General features: G+C 40.6%; 1 protein-coding gene across 9 annotated transcripts in view; it reads left to right on the forward strand.

The window, feature by feature from the left end:
* Positions 1 to 22,928, forward strand: part of mbnl3 (muscleblind-like splicing regulator 3) — a 55,043-nt gene that overhangs the window by 607 nt on the left and 31,508 nt on the right. For 7 of the 9 annotated variants that reach the window (XM_036569150.1, XM_036569145.1, XM_036569146.1 and 4 more), the window contains exon 2: positions 14,923 to 16,131. In XM_036569150.1, the coding sequence (XP_036425043.1) occupies positions 15,958 to 16,131 (174 nt within the window). In that variant the 5' untranslated portion in view covers positions 14,923 to 15,957. Of the gene's footprint in view, positions 1 to 14,618; positions 14,743 to 14,922; positions 16,132 to 22,928 lie in introns of those variants that run through there. The other 2 variants (XM_036569144.1, XM_036569143.1) reach the window with 2 other exon arrangements.

The raw sequence follows: 22,928 nt of genomic DNA on the forward strand, positions 1-22,928 counted from the left end.
GGGCTTGCTTGCTTTTTGGAGTATTTTTACACTCGCCTTGTACTCAGACATGCCCCTCTGAGTCGTGAAATGTTGAGTGAGTGGGGTTCTGGGTTTTGCTCCGAGTCCCTCGCTGCGTGTGTGGCGCTGAATGGCAGCTGTTGATCCTGTCAGTAATGACATTGAGTGGCGGTGAATCAGGAAAAAGGGTAGAAGTTCTTGAAGCGGTTATCTTACCTGTGAGGGCTTTTTGTGGAAGCACTTTAAAAGAGATAAACGAGCACTTAATAGGAAAAACTAAAATGGTAAAAAACTGTATAGCAGACATAGAGCTATTTATGTTGACGTTTTCATGGGCAGAGCTGTGCACATTTCCTGCCATAAGGTACCATAGAAATAGAATTAGTCTTTGGCTTCTTGGAACTGCCATGTGTGCTTATGTTAGAAAAAACATTTTTATTATTCAAAGAAAGTAAGTTTGCCATCGCCCAGGTTTAGTGTGAAGTCTCAAAATAGACATTACACAGGATTTATGGAGTTTAGTCATCTATCTTAAAGGGCCCATATCATGGAAAATGACTTTTCCACACTTTTTTAAAATAAGAGTTTGATGGGGTATATAAACATGGTTAAAGTTTCAAACCGTCGCTCTCTAGTCTATACACTCCATACATGGAAACTAAGCTGCAAAAAACGACTCCTTTAGGATTCATTGTTTTTTGTGATGTCACATATATCCAGCTATTGGGCCTACAGCCGTTTAGCCCCGCCCAGTCATGCTGAGGTTATGAGGAGTGTTTCAGCTCTGACTGCTTTTTGAATAAGACACAGTACAAGGTGAACAATCAGAAGAACTTTTTACTTATCAGTCTTAAATTCACAGTAGCAGCTTGTTTGATTCTGTGGGATAAAAAGATGTTGGAAAATGGTCATGTAAAATCATTTGTGGCTGTTTTTGATACCTAAATCCACTTACATGTCATAAGTGAATAGAATGCAAGAAAAATGTGGGATATGGGCCGTTTAATGTACTGTCAGTCTGGTAGCAGATCTCCTCAAGTCCGAAGCTACTTTAGCTCATTTCCTCTGCTTTCCAGTTGCCTTACTTCCGACTCATGGCGCATGTTGCTGCTTGCAGGCCAACAGGAAATGCATGCCCTGATTGACCATGCTGGACCTTTTGCTCTTGGGCATATTCAAGATGGCTGCATGACTTCTCCCTCGATGTCCTGTCACCCGTGCTGTCGCACATGCACATGCAGTGCATATTGAATGCATATTACATGTTTATACCAGTCAGCACACACTGCTGCTTGCTGAGAGGTTAAATGGGGCAAGCCAGAGTTATAGAGGTGGGTGGGGCAGCTCTGTGTGTGTGTGTGAGTGAGAGGCAGTTAATTCTGTTTGATTTCACACCCCGTGATGTGGACTGCCACCCTGTCAGAGCTGTGTGCCAGATCAGGCCAGGAGTGTGTGGTTGAAGTGCTTCTGTCCCTTGCCCTTTGTTCAAGTTCACTGGCTCTGAATTTGGTTATAAGCCATGGATCAAACTTAATGCAGTGTTATTATTTAGCATGAGCTTGTGTAATTGCGATGTCATCCACACCCTCACACGTTTACATTGTTTTTAGGTGGACCTTCTCAGTCAGAGTGCTCGCTTTGTTATGCACTTCCTTTTCATAGACCATACTGATGCAATCGGTCAAGGCGAGCGTGTCACTTATGGACATGACAGAGGACTACGAGGGCCATAATTAGTCCATCATGCTCCTCAGTCAGTTTGTAAACAGGAAAACAAACAAAAAACCTACTTCAAGCTAGAGCTGCATGACATGAACATAAAATGCAACGTCCACTAAAGCTATCAGTGAGCCTCTCACTGGATGTGTCACGAGTACAAACTCTTATTTTTATTTTTGAATTATTGACTTATTTATTTAATGTATCAGCAGAAATCTCCTTTCAGCAAATAGATGAAAGGCAAAATAATGAAATGCTAATAGCTACTTAAATTATGCACATTTGAAACTACAAAAAACCTACCAAAGCCTACAAAGACTAATAAATTCATGGGTCATTCAAGTCACAATTAAAAACACATTAAAATTAAGTAGACAATAAAATCCTTTTGCTTTGAGTGACCCAATACCTTAATTTTGTTCATTTTAATAAAATAAATGATTGAACATTGAACAACAGTTTTGTCACAGAAAAATAATAATGCTTTGTGGAAGCTATGCCAAGTGTTTCAGTAGTGACAGTTTCGGTAGTGACAATTTTAGCTGATTTTGAGCCTAACTCAACACTGGCCAGCACATAACTAGCAAACACTGCTTTGAACAGCTATACATACATAAAATCATAATATTCTTCGTTAAAGCACAAAAAATCAGTTTCTGATTTTCAGACACAATTATTTCAAAACAGTGGGATCTAACTGCTCAACAGGGATGCAGTTTACTTCCTGCTATAAAATGCACAGGCAGGGCTCAAATAAGGCTCTGCCCATGGACTAAAACACTGTGTTTTGGTAGTTACATGAGAATGTGGGTCAGAATTTTTTGGATGAAGTCCTGACCGATGTGTTTATTGTGGAAGCTCATATAGCGATAATGATAACGATATGATTTATTGTGCAGCCCTCCTGCAAGCTGTAACAGGATTAAACCAGGCTGCAGCAGCCTGTTGTCATCAGCGGTGTTGACGGCAGATGCAGGAATGGAGGTGAAATTCCTTCTTGCTGAAGAGACCATGCACAAATATAAGGAAACGACTCGCCATCATACAGTCTGGGACAGCACTAGTATATACAAACACACACAGTAGCCCACAGCTGTGGTATCGCAATGTCTCATTTACAGTAACCCTGCTGCAGGCCTGGACTCGTCGCCGTGTGTCTCTGAGGCGGTGGACTTTGCACTCGTCTAGCTCACTCTCCCTCACGCTGTGGAAACACTGATAACAGTGTAGAGCGACGTTACTGTACACACACAACATGTCCTCGTTTCCCCTTTCCCCTACAGGCCGGCTCTGACCAGTTCTGCCATGCGGGGGAAAAAAGGTCTGGAAAAGGTCCTGCAATGTACTGACCAGCAAAATGTAGCCAGATATTCATAAACATGTCTTTTTCCCTCCTCTTCACATGGAGAATAAGCCTCAGTGAAGCTTTTATCAACTATGATCTTGAATATTTTATGATGTGCATCATGGGCAGTGAGTATTGTATATTACTGAAGGCCCCTCTGAAAAGCTTGAACGCTCTGGTGAGCCTACGTCTATATTAAAGCACATTGCCGTAACGGATTAGGCGACGTCTGTAAGCATGTAATCTCACGGTTATCTTACTTTATTAGCATGTAATCTCACGGATAGCTTATTTAGCAGTAATTACCATCTGTGGTACCTCTCTTGCGGATCTCAAGCTGTTTCTTTATTTATTTATTTATCTAGTTGTTAGTTTATTCATCGCTTTTATTTTGTTATCAGATATATCGTAAAGAATTTTAGAAGGTCTTTGTGTCCACGCTCTAATGATTTTCCTTTTGCTCAAGGGAGCATAGAAGACATTTCATGGGCTGCAATAATCATTAGGCTACAAATCCTCATATCCATTAATGGAGGATTAGTTAAATAACACATGAGAAATGTGGTCTCACTTGGTTTGATTAGATTGTTGAACTGAACAAGTTTACGCAGAGACCAGGACGGCGCTCAGTTCACCTCACACTGTCATGGAGGCCAGCCTGGGTTCTTAAGACGCTCTGTAAAACAGCATATCTCCTGTCATAGCTACATGTTCCTAAGTGGATGTAGGCTGTTGAAGGTTTTTGTGAATGGAGACTGTAGCACTGGAGTAGGCTGAGGGGATTATAGATACTTAACCTAATTATTTTTCTCTCAGGCTGTGGGCTTTCACTCTCACTCTTTCTCTCTCTCTCAGGCTGACTCGTGCAGCTGCCAGCGCCAGTCTCTTAACCACTCCTCTTGCTCACCTCAACCTCAACTGTCTGGCGTCCATTTTATGCTCTGCCTTTGCTCGTTCCCACCGCAACACTCCTCTGCTGGTGTTTTCTCTATTTTTACTGAATGACTGAGAATTGCATGACTACTTGGAACATTTTAAATCTCACTTCCTGCAGTATCATTGTGGCAATGTCTGGCGAGGCCTCTTGCTAATAATAAATGTTTCGATCTGTTCAAATTTGGTTTACACTTTCTCACCTTCATAGTATCTTATGTAATTAAAGTCAGTATGAATCAGGAATAATCATCTGTGAAGCTTTTCTGAGCGAATCACTGTATTAGGGACATTTTGTAAGTTGCTTGATGATATGTGGAGGTGGTGGGGACGTAAAACATGATATTATTGGTTATTTGCATTGCTCCCATGCCAGTTGGTGCACGGTGACATCATTAAAACTCAGAAGATGTTATTGAGGCAATTTGGTCAAAACTATGAGAAAACGACAACTTCTGGTTTGATTTCAGGTCGATTTTATTTTGTTCTTGTGTCATACAAACTGTATTTTGTAAGAGATTTTAATTTGCGTGACACCGTGTTACGAGTTGGAGTGCCTCTTCTTGTACATATATTGTACATTACATTTTTTTCTATCACTTTATATTTTTTTGATGATGTTTTGATGGTTTTATGTACCAAAAACAATCATAATTAACTGACCATTTTCTGACCTTTCTTTCTCCCGTAGAATTAAACAGGCTGTTTTTGTTATAGTACTTTTGAGATTGATATTTGTACATGGTCTCTGTTCTGATTGGCTGCCCTGTATTGTGTCTTGCTGAAAAAGCAGTCCAGGCTGAAACACTCCTTATAACGTCAAATTAGGGCTGGGCAGTATGATGATATTTTATCGTTATTGTAATAAATTATGTCACAATTCACTTTTCTGAGCATATAAAGGATATCGTTAGTACTTAAAGAACACTGACTAACTACGTGTTTCATTACAAAGTGACTTACAAAGTAATTGGGCTTGTTTAATTGAATTTAGTGTATCAGTGTAGTTGTAGATTTATTATTATTATTATAGTACTTTTGTATTTGTCTCTACAGGTACTATTTTGTGTGTTGCAACTTTGTAAATCTCAAAAACGAAATATTATGATGGATATGGTGTATCCTGAAAATGTCTTGACGTATCGTGATATTATATTTTTGCTATATTGCCAACCCCTAACTTCACTGTGAATGGCTAAACTGCGCAGGTTGAATATGCAGATATGTGTGAATTCATGAAATCACAAAAACAATGGATTCAAAATGGTCTGTTTTCACAGCCTGGTTTCCATGGACTATATGGACTAGTCGTGAAATGTGCATAAAGAAACTTTAAAGCTACATAGTGCAGCTTTAACAATGTTTACATTCTGCATCAAACTCTTTTATTTAAAAAAGCAAGGAAAAGTCAGTGTGACATAGCCCTTTTAAGGAAAGATGGGAATTAAAAGCCTCTGTGAGTTGATCAGTCATTTAGTCACTAGTGTAAATGAGGTTCATTTGTTTCAGTTCACTTCTAATTGACAGCAGTGGACAAAAAGAGTGAAAGTAGATTGGAATGAATGGTAAAAACAAGACCTTGTCTAATTCTGTTCCACAAATGTGTGCTTCTTCTTTTTGATCTTGCTGCCTGCAGTTTCAGTTCCGCTGGGTAAACGGCCAAGAGAAGCTGCAAGTTAAGACCTCTGCTGCTCGCTAGGATTTCTGTTTACATGCCCGAGCAGTTTCTTCACCTCTTCTAACCAAAGCACATGCTTCAGGTCATGCAGCCTTTCTGTATGATGCTCTCTGAAAGTGTTAAATGTTTAATGACTACTGGCTTTTGCACCAGTACCTCTACAGAGAGTAGGGAAGCTGTAATAGAGTATTAGTAGATGCATTGCGCATTATAAGTTGGCAGCACTGAAGCATAGCTGTCATACAGTAACATAAGCCCATGCTATATGCCTGTGATTATTGCATGTACTGTGTGAGGCTGCAGTAGCCATGTGGTAGTGGCGCTCGGCCCGCCTGCGGCTGGGTGGTGTGATGAAGGTCACACTGAGGAGCTGCGCTGCTGCTGAAGGGGCGCAGTGCGCTGGAGTCCACACCACACTGGCTCTCCTGCCCCGACCTCTGCCTGCTGACTTCTGGACTTTTCCCTCTTCCGCTGCGGACAAGCTCAGCCACGTAAAACACAGCTCCATGTCCACCATATGTTGTCTGAGAAAATAATCTCACATATATCTGGCGCTAATCTGCCACATCCTCATAGCTCTCATGTGCATCTGTGCCATTTCATTTTATGCCATGTCCAATAACTTATCTTTACTCTGGTGTATTTCCATATTTTACCGCAGGTTTGTATTCAGACTACCTTCTGGACTTTCTCTGTTAGAAAAGTGCCACACCCATTCTAGACAGCTTAGCCTTGTGTGTACCACTACAACAGTTTGATCTAATAAGGTTTTGAATAGAGGTGGACAATATAATGATATTGTTATTGCGATGAAGGATATCATCAGCTCTTAAAAACCACTTGCCAACTGCACGTGTGATTACAAAGAGAGTATATTTAGTTTAATTAGATTAAGTGCAGCACGGTAAGTGTACATGTTGAATACAAATCACTGGATTAATAGTTTTTATAGTATTTTTAAATGTGACACTACTACTTCTGTTCCATCTTTATCAGATGTCAAAAAAACTAAATATTGTGAGTTATCATGCATCGTATCAAAACTTATTGAATGATTGTGATATCACATTTTTGCCATATCACCCAGCTCTCTTCAAAAGCTCAAAATAACATTCTTATGATTCTAGTAATGACATAGATGGTGATGAATTTGGCTGTGAACTCCATCTTAAATAATGTATTTCTTCACTAATATAGCTTGCAAATAAAAGGCTCCATGGCCTGCAGTGTCATTAATATTACTGTTAGCTCTTGAAACATTCTGGTTAGCAGGTTTGTGTCTAGGTTTGTTTAAGTCAATGATCTGTTGAAGGACTTATCTCAGACTTACGCTATCGGGTTACATGGTAATGCTAAGCTCACTCTGGACTGAAGATATGCAGGGGTATATGTTTTAGATGCGTAATAGGGAAATGTTTCACTAATTATTAACCTGGTGTACTGTAACCTCTTATGTTTTGAAGGAGAGCGAGGGAGCAGAGAAAAGTGTCACAGTAATTATTACTACGTCTGGAACGACTAAATAATGTCACATTGATCTGGTTGATCGATAGCCTGGGGCTCTGCGATTAGCTTGTTCAGTGAAGGTTTTGTTGTGTATGCACTGCCTGCATGAGCCTGCACTATTCTGCCTGTGGGTACAGCCTTCACATACATATATCTGGAGGCTTTATCACAACTAATGTTTATATAAGGAGAGATGTGTGTACAACAAATATGAGGAAATGGATAGCTGGCATTTCAGCAAGCGAGTCTATATTTTGCATACTGAGCGAGACGGACTTGGAATTATTTTGTGGATTTGGTGAATTATGGTTAGAAGTTTTGTCTTATGTAGTGTTATTGCATGTGCAGTTCTGTGCAGACGTCACAGGCCGTCCTTCATTTGTTTAATTTCCAGTCAGTTAAATAAGTCAAGTTATTCATTTTTCAATGTCAAGGGATTCATTTTTTTTTAAGCTATTTTTTTTAGTCTGTCCACTTTTTGCCTTTATTACAGCTTCTGTTCTTTTCAGGAGACCTGCAACGATCCAAGTAATCCCAAACACATTGAATGATGTTGAGGTCTCAGCTCTGGACAGTCCATTGTTTAGAAACACCAGCAGATTCTTTGTTTGACTTGAAACTTTTCTTTTTTTCTCAGTAGCAGCTTCTTGACTGCTACACATCCTTCTGACCCATAGTGTTGTTGTCTTCTCTCGGTGGAAGGATGGACAGAAACACCTCTGGATTTTTCAGATCTGAAGCAAGAGTGGAGCTTGATTTTCTCCTCATTCTTGAAGATGAAAGCTCTAAGTACTGTTTGTCTGATGATGACAGTTTTAATTACCAGCTCTTGCACAGTTGTTACGAGTCCTGTTTTTTCCATTGCTTTTAAAAGTAGATTATTCATCTAATCTCCTCAGAAATATCTCCTGATACATGAATAGCTTGTAATTAATGATATTTTGACTGGAAATTAAATAAATGAAAGATGCACTCTGGTTTTTGCACACTACTGTGTTCGGTTCGTTTAAACTCCTCAGTAGCTTGCTAAGGGTCAGTCATCACAGAATGGCTTGTGAATCCTAAACACAGTCTGTTTCTTACACACAAGTCATCCCCCACGCTGCTTGTGCATACACATTCATTCTGCTGCATTCCTGAAGGTCACTGCAATGTGAAGTGTGTATGTGCGTGTGTGTGTTTCTGTGCTACTGGCTCAGTGACCTTGTAGAGTCAATACACTCTTGCCTTTTCCAGACTCTTGATATTTACAGTCCTCCTCACAGAACTGCAGCAGTAACATGCACGCCCTGCTCTCTACATCCGTTACATTGCTTCTCCGAGATGTAGAACATCACAGTAAAACAACTTCACATAGCTGCTAGTGCATACACTGCCTGCCTGAAGACTGCCCTGTGAATTGATAATATTATTAGCATCAAACAGAAGATCCTTTGTCCGTTGTCTTTGCTCAGGCAGAGGAAATGGTTGCTGCTCAAAATGATAACATTATTAGTCATCAAGACATATATATCAAAATGTATTTACATTTTCCTCATCTTAATGCTCGGAAAGAGCCTCACCGGCTTGTCGAACGATCTTTTTATGTGATAGCCTGTATATACGTTATGATATCCATATGGTGTGGTGCGTAGCTGGTTGTAGTGATGAGCCTCCTGGTGCAAAGTGCCTTTTCAAGGGCGCTCTTGATGAGCAGGCTAGGCCGAGTCTACATCATAACCGTCTCGACCTCTTCTTCCGGTTTGCATTGCATCATTAATTATTCAGCCTACTTATTCACATCATGACACGAGCCATCTATTTATAACCGCTCCCTTTGCTTCACGGGTGTCTGTAGCTGTTAGCATTGCGTACCGTGAAGGGTTAGGTCTGAACCTAATGCTCGGATGGAAAGGATGCTGACATTTGTTGTGAGGAGAGAAGCGCCTGTTCTCCAAATGAGTGCAAGGGCAGGGGCTGTTCAGGTGGCACTATGAACGTCACAGCCACACACACCGTTCACAGTTCACTGCTCAGTTCAACTGCTGTACATAGAAATGAGATAATTGGCCTTTTAGAAGCGGTGTGTGTGTTTGTGCAGAGACAGATGTGTATGTTGTGACTGGGCCTCTGAGCTTGAGCAGTTGTAGTTAGTGCTTGGCGATAAATTGTGTATACCAGTATACCTGTATTGTTGTCATACAAGATAAATTAGGGTTGGGTTTAAGGTATGCCTTGGTATTTAAAAATGATGACGGTATTTCAAAATTACGATGTGTCAAATTTCTATTCCACATCTGAACAGCTAGATAAACACAATCCACCTATTTATGTTTTTGAGGGGTTCACTGATTGGTGGCATGGAAGCTGACCGATAACTGATGCTGATAGAAAGAGGGTAAAAATCAGAGTCAAAGAAAAATCTCAGAAATATTAAGCGTCATAGTGGCTCAGTGACGACTAAAAGCTACACACGTCACAGAACACGTCTGATTTCAACCTTCTGCCACTCCAACATCGGTCATTTGCCTCAGATTTCCTCTCATCAGTTAGCTGGACCCAAGTCTGTGCTGTGTTGTTTGGCATGTTTGGCCTTCTGATTAAGCTCTCATTAACTTGGCTAAAATGCTACAGTCCCAACCTACAGACACTATAAAACAGAAGATTTTGGCTTTCTGTAACTCCAACACCAGCTACCTGCCTTTTGCTGTCTCAGACTTTAGTTTTTATAATCTAAACTTGTGTCAGAAGAGCACCAGTAGCGTTAAGTCAGAATTAAACCTGTACTGTGGTGTGTGGACTGTTTGAGTCTGTAGCCTTGCTAAGCTAACAGTAAGTTCCGCCTTCTGACTTCATTCCCTCAGATCTGAATCATTATCATCTAAACTTGTGTCTGTGCTTTATTTAGCCAGAAATTAACATGTTCTGTGGTGAGCAGAGCTGTTATCCTGCTAGCTGAGCTAATGCTAGCCATCTGTTTTCTCCTAGTTTGCAGCACTGCTTAACGTTTATCAGTTGTTAGTTAGATGGTTTGACCTTGACATTTTTTTAAATTATACCTTGACAATTGTGCACTGTGTTCACCTCTTTGGTGACCATGTAAGCGAATTACTCTATCTGAAGTTTTCAGATTTGTAAATAATAATGCTTTAATGTTACTTTCACACCTCCCCGAATACCACGGGAATAATTGGGCATGGTTTAAAGTATTAAAAATGGGGTACTGTCTGACCCTAATATATATTTTTACTTTTAGTAGTATTCATAAAGAACACAAGCTTAATTAACTGCAATAAAAAAGTCTAAATACATGAAAAACTAATGAAATAGAAAGTTTCCTTTATGGAAAATTATGAACAAGCAAAATAGACAAAACAGTCCACTCAAGAAAGCATTGGCAGTTTTGTAAGACATTTTTCTTATAGCACAGAGAACTAGACTAAATGTTGCAAGGGTTCATTTTCAATTTTATTAAAGCTGCAGTATGTAAGATGGTCCTCTGGTGGAAATGTGTAATTGCACGTAAGATGCGGAAGAACATTTTGTGATGTCTGTTGTGCTTCAGACCCCTACCCTAAGGAGATGAATCTAATGATTGCGAGTGTGTTGAAAGAATATTCAAAGAGAACACAGTCAAAACTTGTTGAAGAATGTGTCTTCCAAGGATGTAAGTGACTTATCTACCGTTGTCATCATATCTTCATTAGTGTAAAGTTGATTTTGCAGACCTAAACATCAAGCCAGACTTTCTTTTTGTGCCTGTGCATTTGGGGTTAATACGTAACGATGTATGGGTGGTCCGAAGAACTCCTTCGAAACCTGAGCCCACAATTGTGACTTCAAAATTATTATTTCAGGCTTCACAGCAGTGCACTGACACCATGTTTAGTGCAGCTTTAAAGAGGCCATATCCTATATTGTTCTTGTGTTTTACCTTTCCTTGGCTTTAATTTATTTTGTCATGTCATGTTTTCTAAACTGTCTTTATCTCTCAGTTAAAAAGACAGTTCATTTTCCTTTATATATGTAAAAATTTCTGTTCTGATTGGCTGCCCTGAATTGCGCCTCATTCAGAAAGCAGTCCAGGATGAAACACTCCTTCAATGTATATGGGCAAAGTTAAACTGCTTTTATGACATCACAAAAACAACAAATTCAAAACAGGCTCTTTTAGCAGCTTAGTTTCCTAAATGGACTGCATAGTGGACATCTGGAAACGTTAACAATGCTTACATATGACATAAAACTCTTGTTTCAAAAATGGAAGGAAAATTCCTTTAATGCAGACTTATATATCAGCAGGTAGCTTGATACCGTGATATGTTTGGAAAATGCTGCTGTACTGAATTTTATCAATATTGTCCTGCACTAGTTGCAGTGACGGTGGAGCTGAGGTGCAGAGGCCTCTGCAGAGGGCCAGGTACTGTAAAGAGGAAAAAGAGAGCAGCACGCACAACTGAGCAAAAAAAAAAAATGCTTCTCTCTTCGGCTTTTTCTCTTGATGTGGAGGTGCCTTTGTTCTGGATTCTGAAAGTGGGAGTTGTACATTCATTTTCCCGCCCCCACCTCTTTTTTCTCTCTCGTTTTCTCTCTCTTTCTCTCTGTGTCATATACAGGCACGCACATGCACACACCATCCCTCACACCCTCTCCCACTTCACTGCAGTGCTCTCCTTCTGGGCTGTCTGTCTGCGCAGTCACACACACGCGCACCCCCGCTGCCTCCTCCGTCTGTGTCTGTCTCTGGGAGACTCGGGGACAGATCCTATCTGCCCTTCTATCTCCCGCCCTCTCTCGTGCTCTCTCTCTCCCCTCATTCACTGCAGTCTTATTTGTTGTAGCTCTCCCAAACCTCTTTATTCATTCATCCCTTTGTCCTACATCTTCAAGTCATCAAGTCATTGTTCAGCCCTGCTATGCTTTGTCATCTACATTTAAGTTTATCAATATTTATTATTACTAATATTACAATTATTATTACCAATCTGGTCAAAATAGCCATTAAGTACTAGTTATCAGGAGATATATCTGAGGAGCTGAGATATCAGATAATTAACTTGCGATCAAGAAGAGCAAAGTCAAAGGAAAATAAGTGAAAAAACAGGATTTTTCAAAACTAGTTCAAAAGCCTGGGGTACAGTATGAAAATATTTGATAAAAATTGATATTGTACTTGGGTGTTGAGGCTTCTGTCTAATTTCCTGCAAAATATGTGATTATAATTTGAACATAATGGTCGTTTTAACTGGAAATTAAATAAAAGAGGGTTGGTGTCTGACTTTTGCACATTACTGTAAGTAGTAACTACTATGAAACAATATGTTTACAATGTGATCTATGTAATATGTAGTAGTGGGAGTGAGGGGTTAAAATATGAGTGCAGTGAAAGCCAGTCATCATTCTTCACTCAAGTGACAGAAGTAATATGTACCTACTTTCCAGAAATCATTAGGTTTGATGAAAATATTGCATACATACGTATGAGTTCTGGTCAGGGGCCATAATTTTTAAATCAAACCAATTGAGTGTTTAAACCTGCTGAGTGCATAATTATTCCTGCTTTCAGCGCACTGTGTTTGTTTTGGTAACAGACCGCCCAGGCTCTTACCACACGCTGCGTTATAGCAGGTGATCTCGTGACTTTTTAACGTCACACATACAAAACCTACACAAAATTGGAAAGTTCAATTATGTATGCAGTGACAGCACATAGTCATTATACTGTCACTCCATTCAAGCCAATGAGCGCTATTTGTATGCCTGTCTGAAATCAAATAGCTTAGCGACTTGTCATTTACTGTCAAGAAATCGTTTTCATCACCATATGGATTTTGCTTGTTAGCTTGCAGATACAGTGCTGTGCAAAAGTCAGAGATCAGTACAGATAATCAGTATCTAAGGCTTTAATCTTTGAGAGCTTGATGAAAATCTACCTCATTTCTTGCTTCAGATCTACAGGTATTTTAGTCCATCCTTCCACTGGAGAGGACAGCTCAATGATGTGGATCTGAAAGAATATGTAGCAGTCAAGAAGCTGAGAAAAGGAAAATTTGCGCTAGAACTCAGAAACTGGACTTTGTGGAGTAAGGTTTAATGGACTGACGATTACTATTTGGGATTACTTTGATTGTGAAAAGCAGAAAGTGCAACCAACTGACTGACCGTTTGAGGTTTGAAAAATATCGCTGCAGATTTCTTTAAAAACACTGAAAGCAATTCTTCTGAAAAGAATGGAAGCTGTAATTAAGGCAGCAATTTATTAGTTGTAATTAAGGTGAACACACTGAATACTGAAAAATATATTATATTTAGCACTTGAAGCTTTTGTGTAGTTTCTTGTTAAATATGTCTTCTGCTTTTTTCCTGAATAACTTGTACTTAATGGTCATTTGGATTGGAAATTAAATGAATAAAAGGGTGGTCTCTCTTTTGGTGGACTTTAGCACATTACATCACAGAAAAAATATTTTTTGTGGAAACCCAAAAGCTGTCCACTAACATAGATTTGCACCAGTGTGTTAGTTCTACTGTGTATCTCCCACCCTAATCTACATCACATCACCAATTATTCCTGACTGCTGTCCCTCTCTGGGGACCGAATATCAACTGTCAGACCCACCCAACACTCACACACATGCACAACGGCTGCAAACATACTCCCACTGTTGTAGCCTCTATGCAGTCTTTTGTTGATCTGATGTTTTTTTTATTTTTATAGCCCCCCCCCCACACACATCCATATTACTCTGTCCATCTCTGTCTAACTTGCACCCATTGAAGGAATATCTCAAAGAGGACTAAGGCTGAGAAAAAAATCCCCTTTTTCCATTTGGTTTCTCCTCTTGTCCTTTTATCTGCCTCACCTGTGCATGTTGTGTGCTAGTCCCAGGCTGTGCGGTGATTGCATATCTGGCTAATGCACCAATACAGAAACTCTCCTGATAAAGCTTGTGGAAAAAAGAGGCAGGCGTGCTTCGTTCTCTTTAGAATTCAGCCAAGGAGCCGATGCAATAACAGCTTCTACCAGAAGAGGCAGGAGGGAATAAAGACTGAGATTGAGGTGTAACGCTGCTCCTCATTGGCCGCCACTGCACTCAGCCTGTTTGCAAAGTGTCCACTTATTGGCTGTCGCCACGCTGCGTGCTGAGCAGCTGCCGTCGCTAGGACCTGCCCTCCCTCCCCCTCACTTTCTCCCTTTCTTGCTACAATTTCTTTTTCCTTGAAATGTGTGCAAAATTCAGTTCACTTCAGCTTATTTTAGCGCTTCCTGAAGCTCTGTTGTATTTGACATCAACTTTAGCCTGTCTCTGCTGATCATGTAAAGTGACGTAGCACTCTCTCTCTTTCTCTCTCCCCCACTCTCTTCCCTCTCCTTCCCTCCCTCTCTCCCTCCCTCTATCTCTTAATCAAGACACAGCCTGCCCTTTCCTGTGCATTGCTGCCTGCCTCTTGTCTGCGCTCCTCCTCTACCTCTCTTTCACTCTTTTTCCCCCCTCATGCTCTCTTTCTCACGTACTCTCTGCCATGCGCTTTCATTCTCTTGCTCTGTTTGCCTCTCACCCTCTGTATCCCCGACTCACAGGTTCGTAGTGTACTGTAAATAGTTGAGCCTGTAAGCGTTGATTTTTAATCTTTTTTCCAGCCATTTTATCCAGAACTTCATATTTTGTCAAGGTTGCCACTTTGGCCTTTTTTGTTTTTGTTGTTTTTTTAAACTGGCTCTTTTTCTCTTTTGTAATTCTTTTCTTTTTTCTTGTTGAAGGACAGGTTTTCGCTTTGAAGTAACCAAGGGAGACGGCAGAGGGCTACGATGAGAAGAAGGGACGAAGGGAAAGCAGGACGGACAAGAATGCGACTCAAATAGAAGGAGGAGGACACGCATCACCACGAAGTGCCTGGGCTGGATGCTGCAGCAGCCTCTCACCGCGCACGCTTTCTCCCACGCTGCCGCCCCCACATCCGCTGTCTCCCGCTGCCCTCTGTGTGTATGTGTGTCTGTAAGTGTGCTTGGCCTTGACTGGGGCTATATTTCACCCTGACAGGCAAACAGTCAATCGGCCCATTTGCTGTTCCTCGATCCCAGCTCCCCCCCCTCCCAGCTCCTTCCCCCCTCACTGGCCATATTGCCCTGTTAATACAAGGACAGTCGATTAGTTTCCTCTTTTGGACTTAACGGCTTTATAGTGCCTCTCTTGAGTTGCCCTGTTGTTCTGTCTTATGTCGTCCAGACATGCGAGCATCTTCAGAAAGCACTCTGACTGCGGCAGTTGGAGAGGGGCATTTAGGAGCCTGAAGGTAGAGAAAGTGTGAGGTACTTTTGTGTGCATGAAGAGGGGTTTGTTTTAGGACACTCAGAGCCCTTGTGGGAGAGTCTAGACAGAGAAACAGCCACCGCAGCCCAGGAGAACGTGCCAGTCTGCTCTTTTAGTGCCTCAGTCTGTCACGCACGGTCAAGGATCCACTGCAGCATGGCACAGTGACCTGCCCCAACCTCAGCACCCTTCTACTGGACACACCTGCCCTCTGCTCCAAGCAGCCCCGGGACTAACCACACAAGAAGAAAGAGAACTTACAGAGTGACATATTCCTTTTCCTTGATTTTTGTTAACTGTTCTTGAGCATGTCTTTTTTCTTTTGCCTGAAAGCAAGTGCTGTGGCACAGTGATTTTTGACTAGCCACACCCCTCCCTTTTGCAGTAGTGATTTTTGCCTCCATACACTCGTCGCTTTTTGACCTTCTCTGTCCCGGACGGTCCCGTTCCCAGGCCTTGTCCCGTCTTGTCGCTGAGGCACCACCATGGCCATCAACGTGGCCATGGGCCGCGACACCAAGTGGCTGACCCTGGAGGTGTGCCGTGAGTTCCAGAGAGGCGCCTGCTCACGCTCAGACACAGAGTGCAAGTTCGCCCACCCTTCACGCACCTGCCACGTGGAGAACGGCCGCGTTATTGCATGCTTCGACTCCCTCAAGGTAACCCAGATGCATGCACTTGCACAAATAAGCAGTCACTTTCACACACAATCACATTCGATTTAGCTATGCTGTAGAATGTAGAGCAGTTGGACTGCAGATCCATTTTGTGTGCTCACACACATACATGCTGTATTTTTCTTCTGGCAATGCTAACACCTCCAGGCTCTTTTGCTGAGTTGCTATCCCTCTCTTGCTGATGTCCTGAAAAGCAGTTTGTGTTTGTGTCAGCCTTAAAACCCTGCACCCTCCTGTGGTCTGCTGCAGGCCTGGGTCAACTGCATCTGCAAAGAGCCTGATTAAGCACTTTATTCACAGTGTACAATGCAGCCTAATAACCAGACTGGTTTGTTTTGTTTTTGTACTAAAAGTAGAACATTTCTTGTTATTATATTGACTATAACAGTTGAAACATGGGGTTGATAATGTTTTGAGATTTAGGTTTGAATGCCAGCTGTGCCATATGCTCACTGTTGCCTGAGATTACCAAAAAAATGCGGCCATATCCATTTTCTCATTGGAAATAAAGTCTACAGAGGCTTTCTCTGCTCAGTGCTGAGCAACATCCTGACCAGTCAATCATCTGCATGCTTATTTGGCAAATCTAGCACCTCCCCTCCTTCTACAAGCATCTTGAGGTGTTCAGTGCTGCTGATCATTAATGTTGCATGATCAGCAGAATGCTGTGTCAACTGTGTCAAGTTTCATATACAAAATAGAAGATGCGTGCCAGTAGGTGGGCAAAAATATAACATCACAATACTCAGAGATATTTTCACAATAAGAAAAATCATTTATACAGACTGAGACCACATTGAAAATCTGTTTTTTTCATTTAAACCTGGAAATAACAGTTTTAGAATCTTGAAAAATTGAAAACAAAGAAAAGTTATGACAATTGAAATAAAGAAGAAATGTTTAAAAAATCTGCCCTTTTCTTGGTCACTATTCAAATTTTAGGATTTTAAGGCCTTTGTACATTTTTTTTGTGTTAATCATTCCATTGAAACACATTCATATGACTCTCAGGGGGATTTGGTCTACTCATCAGATGCTTTTGCACAAACATATGGAGTCCTGAGCTCACACTGTCATTAAAGCAAACGGGGGCATAATAAGCATACTAAGAAATTCTGAAGCATTTTTATGGGTGGTCCCACCAGTTGTGTATATATATGTGTATGTGTATATATATATATATATATTTATAAATATATATATGTGTGTGTGTGTGTGTGTGTGTGTGTGTATATGTATGTATATATATATATATATATATATATATATATATACACACACACACACACATATATATGTGTGATTGATACTTTGAAACAGAAAAAAGAACCAGCATTGCCACAAGAATACTGTCTGATACTATGAGCACAACAATTTTTATTCAGCATTTCACATATGCTGAACTCCAATTATTAAGCAGGCCTAATAATGCTGTCTTAGTAATGCAACATGCAGTTTGCAGTTCAGTGTTCTGAATCAAGTACTGATGTTACTGACAGTATGTTCAGAAAAGTGTATTGTGCTGTAATTGATCACAATGACGATAAATATTGTCACAGTACCCACCTCTACATGCTAGCCTGATATATGAGAGCCAAAAAATAAACAGTTTGTTTAGCAAAAAAGACAGAATAGCATTACTATGCTACCAGGGCACGCTAGCTATGTGTATTTGTTCCCTCACTGCGGAGAAGCCAAGACAAGGCCGTCTCTGTCTGAGTGCACCAGCTGTCTCCAGTCTTATTGAGTTAGAATTTATTATTCAGCCATTTTTCTGCCTTCTGCGGCCTACGCCAGATCTCGGGAGGTAGAGAGACAGAGTGTGTGGAGGAATAGTGGCAGCTAGAGCTCAGCAAACTCTAATCCCACCCACTCCCCCACCACCTCCCAAAACAGCATTACTGCTGTTAGCCCAGTGTGATAGTCTGGGCAGCGCCTGGATTACCAAGTGAAATGGGATTGTTTTTGAAGGTGGAAAAGCAGTCAGCCTCACCGGCTGCAGCCTCAGGGTCACACAGCCGAGGGAGGGGAGGGAGGCAGATGAAGGTCAGGCTACGTTTCTGTTTATCAAGCCTAACTGCAAAGTTCCCACACAAGCAATTGGTGTCACGCCAGCTTCATTCCTTTAGTTGCAGTTAATTAGAATTACAATTCCTACTTTACCTTTTTGACAGTTTTCTATAACCTTTTTGAACCACTAGCTCAAAACTGCTTGCCTTAATTAACTATGAACATGTTAAAGGCTGCCTGGCGGTTTGGGTTTTAATCATACTCTTCTATTCATATTAATAGTGCCCATTCATTTCTCTGCAGACAGGAGCCCCCCTTCCCCCCTCCACAATCTCCTCCTCCTCTCTTCCTCTCTGCTAATTTATCGACATCCCTTAATGGCTGCCCCAATGTCCTTTCTCCTAACTACCGTCTTCTGCAGGAGACCCTTCTTTATCCATTAGTCCTGACTGGCCTGCCTGCAAACTCATAGGCGAGCATGAATTATGCAGCCGGCTACTGTCCGTAAATGTGCTGCCGTCATTGAAAATGCTGCATCCCACTAACAGATTTCCCTATTCTCACACAGACTTAAACAGCTACCTCTACTAGCAGGGGTCACTTGGCATACTTTGAGCAAGATGCTGCATGAGTTGGACCACAGTGCTTGAGTCTCCAATGTTGCATTAGTGCTAGTATTAAACAGCTCTTCACTGAAGTATCTACCTTATAACAAAGCCTCAAGTAGCAGGCATGGCTGAGAATGATTTTGGTTCATTATTGTGCGATTCTCTATTTTTTACATTCCCTCTTCCCCTCTCTCTCGCTCTGCGACCAATGAGCAGTGAGGAGCCAGTATGAGGCAAAACTTCCTCCCGGTTGCCGGGCACGTTACCATGGCTACGCGGAGGAGATCCCTGACCCAGTGCATCCTGCTTGACATGACTTACAGCTTTTCATTTCTCTCTCTTTCTGCGTCAGGAGGAAAACACAGCACTCAATAGAAGCCTGTTCTGCTAACTGTGTAGAATAGTGTTTTTCCTTGCTTCTGAGTATTTATGTAGTACAGGGGATGATAGATTTCTGGTAGCGTAGCCATGCAGCGTGGGCATTAATAATGCAGTTTGGCACTGTCGCTGGGTGCTGCTTTTGACTGCAGCGCTGCCTTCTCCTCTGTGTTTTGGGTAGTTCACCTATCTGCTCTTCAGGGACTGTTTGCTCATTACTAAACACTCCCTGAACACACTCTTTACTGCTGATGCAAACATTGCTGTCGCTATACATATACATGTGTATGTGTGTGTGTATATCCCTGTTTGTATGAGGCTGCCTTCATGTGAAAAGTGAAAAGAACACAGTGGATTAGTTGTTGATTATTAAAGGAAAAAAGTCAATGCATTGTTAAAAACTACAGCACTCTGTAAAGCTCTATAATGTTCATACAATACATGCAGATATTATTGTTGTGTTGCATGAAATAAGTAAGTCTTTTTGCTTGCTGGCTATTTTAGCAAGGTTATTTTCTGCCGTACCAGATGTTTGTCTGTCTTAAAGGGGAGAGGCCTATAAAGCTGAAACTGAAAGCCAAGCCGACATTTAAAAAACGCATTTAGAACGTTTAAATCACTTAGTAAAACCAATTATTGTGTACATAACCAGTCTTTGGCTAAAATAACACAAAATTTTGGTTCTTAAGTTGTTCCATCTGCTAGACATGCATGTGTTTTCACAAGTGGGTAGCCCTGTCACAATTATTACATATAACCCCGTTTCTAAAAAAGTGGGGTACTGTGCAAAATGTAAATAAAAACAGAATGCAGTTATGTGCAAATCATTTAAAACCAATATTTAATTGAATTTTTATTGTTTTCTGAAAAATATATCCCAGCAACATGTTTTGAAAAAGTTGGGACAGGGGTATGTTTACCACTGTGTTGCATCATCTCTTCTTTTTACAATACTCTTTAAGCATTTGGTAACTGAGGGAACTAATTGCTGTAGTTTTGAAAGTGAAATGTTTTCCCAATCTTGCTTGATATCGTTTGTCGTGTTTTTCATTTCATAATGTCCCAAATGTTTTCGGTGGTGACAGGTCTGGACTGTGAGGCCAGTTTAGCACACGGACACTTTTACTACAGAGCCATGCTGTTGTAATAAATGCAGAATGTGGTTTGTCGTTGTCTTGCTGAAATAAGCAAGGCCTTCCCTGAAAAAGACATTGTCTGGATTGCAGCAAATGCTCTGTAAATATTGTTTAGCATTAATGGTGCCTTCATAGATTTGCAGGTCACCCATGCCATGTGCACTAATGCACCCCATATAATAACAGATGCTGGCTTTTGAAATGTGGAAGAGTTTTAACTTTGTGGAAGAGTTTGAGCCCATGCAGTGATTTCCACTACAGAATTCCTCTCCGCCTGAGGGCCCAAAGAGCACAACTAGCCAGTACTGGTTTTCAGCCTTGTCTCTTGCATACAGAGGTTTTTCTGGATTCTCTGACTCTTTTAATGATATTATATACCATAGATGATAAATTCCCCAAGTTCTTTGCTATTTTATGTTGAGAAACATTATTCTTAAGTTTTTGCACTATTTGCCTGCACAGTCTTTCACAGAGTGGGGAACCCCTCCACATATTTACTTCTGAAAGACTTGCTCTTTTTATATACCCAGTCATGTTACTAACCTGTTGCCAATTAACCTAATTAACTATGAGATGTTCCACCAAGTGTTTTTTTAGCACTACACAACTTAACCAGTCTCCGTCCCATTTTTTTACGAAATGTGTTGCTGACAAATCAAATTCAAAAGGGGCATATATTTTTCAAAGAACACTAGAATTTTTCAGTTTCATCCTTTGGATTGTCTCTGTACTATTTTCAATCAAATATAGTGTTTAAGTGATTTGCATATTATTATTTATTATTGTTTACATTTTTCACATTATTTGCACTTATTTAAGATGATCACAATTATTTAGGACTACAATATTTTTTTTATAGTCATTAGATTTCTCCAACACGCAGAATGTAAATTGGGTGGGCTGGTTTGAGGCAAATAAATATAAATAAAAGAAAGCAGTAAATGCATTCATTAAGACATCATGGGGCTCATGAAAACAAAAAAGTTTTAACTTCCAACTTGGTCCTCTAACATATTAAGCAGTGCTGAGTAATGTTGGTGTATTTGTCAACTATGTAGCTGTATGTAGCATGTTGGCTGGCAGAATAAATGTTGTTTTGCTTGTATTTTCACTCTTGTGTAGCTTTGCTTTAATCTAGACATGATTCTGTTTAACTGTGGACATGTGTGTGAGTATTTGGGCTCACACAACAATGTAGTTCATCATTTCAACAAAACACATACTCATCCACCATAGCTGGTAGGAAAAATGGGCAGTCATCCAGTTTGGCCAATTCAGGCTTGTACTTTAAAGTTCCGTTCAATGAACAAGAAAATACAGTCAGATCATGAATTGCAATTATTTACATGACAATTAATTATCAGCCAATACTTCATGATCATGACATCCCTACAAGTGGAGCTTTTTTCCACCTTTAACAGCAAAGTGATTAGCACTTTTTGTTGAAGTGCAGGACCTTCTGTTATATGACTGCCATATTGAGCCTTAAAAGTTAGCAGAGAAGAAGGAGGTATACTGATATAACACTGAATACCGGTATTATGTCATTTTATGATATGGATTTAATCCATGCAGGAATACTGTAATGAGTCCAAAAACACTCAACCACAAACAGCCCTGCCCCTGAGATGAGTTAAACATCAGCTGACAGCTTAAATAAATCTTATAAACTCAACAAAAGAACATTTTTCATGTTACTCCTGCAATAACAAGTATAGACTTTTAGACGGCTGTGCGCAGCGTCACAGCAGCGGGTGAGTGCATGAAGATAGTGTGTTGTTTACATTCCATTTTGCTGGCCGATTCGCACGTTGTGTTGTAGATTATTACTTTGCAATGATTTCCATTTTAACTCGTTTGTTGTGCTGTTGTACAACTTAGATTTAACATAACTGTTAAGCAAAAGAAGGAAGGGCAAATCAGCTCATAGAACTCATCCAGCAGATGAGAGGTACATTTTTATTTTAGTTCATTTATTAGTCATTTTGGGCGGCACGGTGGCGCAGTGGGTAGTGCTGTCGCCTCACAGCAAGAATGGCCTGGGTTCAATTCCCGGCCGGGCGACCAGGGTCATTTAAAATTACTAAAATTGCCCCTAGGTGTGTGCGAATGTGTATGTCTGTCTGTCTGCCCTGCCATGGACTGGCGACCTGTCCAGGGTGTATCCTGCCTTCCGCCCAATGACAGCTGGGATAGGCTCCAGCACCCCACCGTGACCCAGAAGGATAAGCGGTTTAGATGATGTATGTATATGTATGTATTAGTCATCTTGGAGATCAATTGAAAAGTGCAAAATAAAATTGATAATGAATGGGGAGGTAAAAACAACCAGGAGAGGTTTCATGACAATTAAAATACTGGTTCCATTAAAGGAACTGAAGAAGCTGCATATTTGTATTTGCACAATAAAATAAACTATTTTTTTTTTTACTTTTTAACTTTGACAGGTGTATTATTACAACTACTATTACTGCTATTACTACTAGTACTACTATTATTACTATTGCCATTATTATAGCAATAGTAATAATGGTAATAATAATACTGTCAGAGGTATACAGTTTTACCTCATTAACGGCTTTTTTGGCCTCGGTTTGTATCATAGTCCAGCATGAAAAAATGTAACCAACTTCGAACGTCAAACCTT

Source organism: Colossoma macropomum, unplaced genomic scaffold (assembly GCF_904425465.1).
Source record: "Colossoma macropomum unplaced genomic scaffold, Colossoma_macropomum, whole genome shotgun sequence".
In the NCBI taxonomy this organism is placed as follows: domain Eukaryota; kingdom Metazoa; phylum Chordata; class Actinopteri; order Characiformes; family Serrasalmidae; genus Colossoma; species Colossoma macropomum.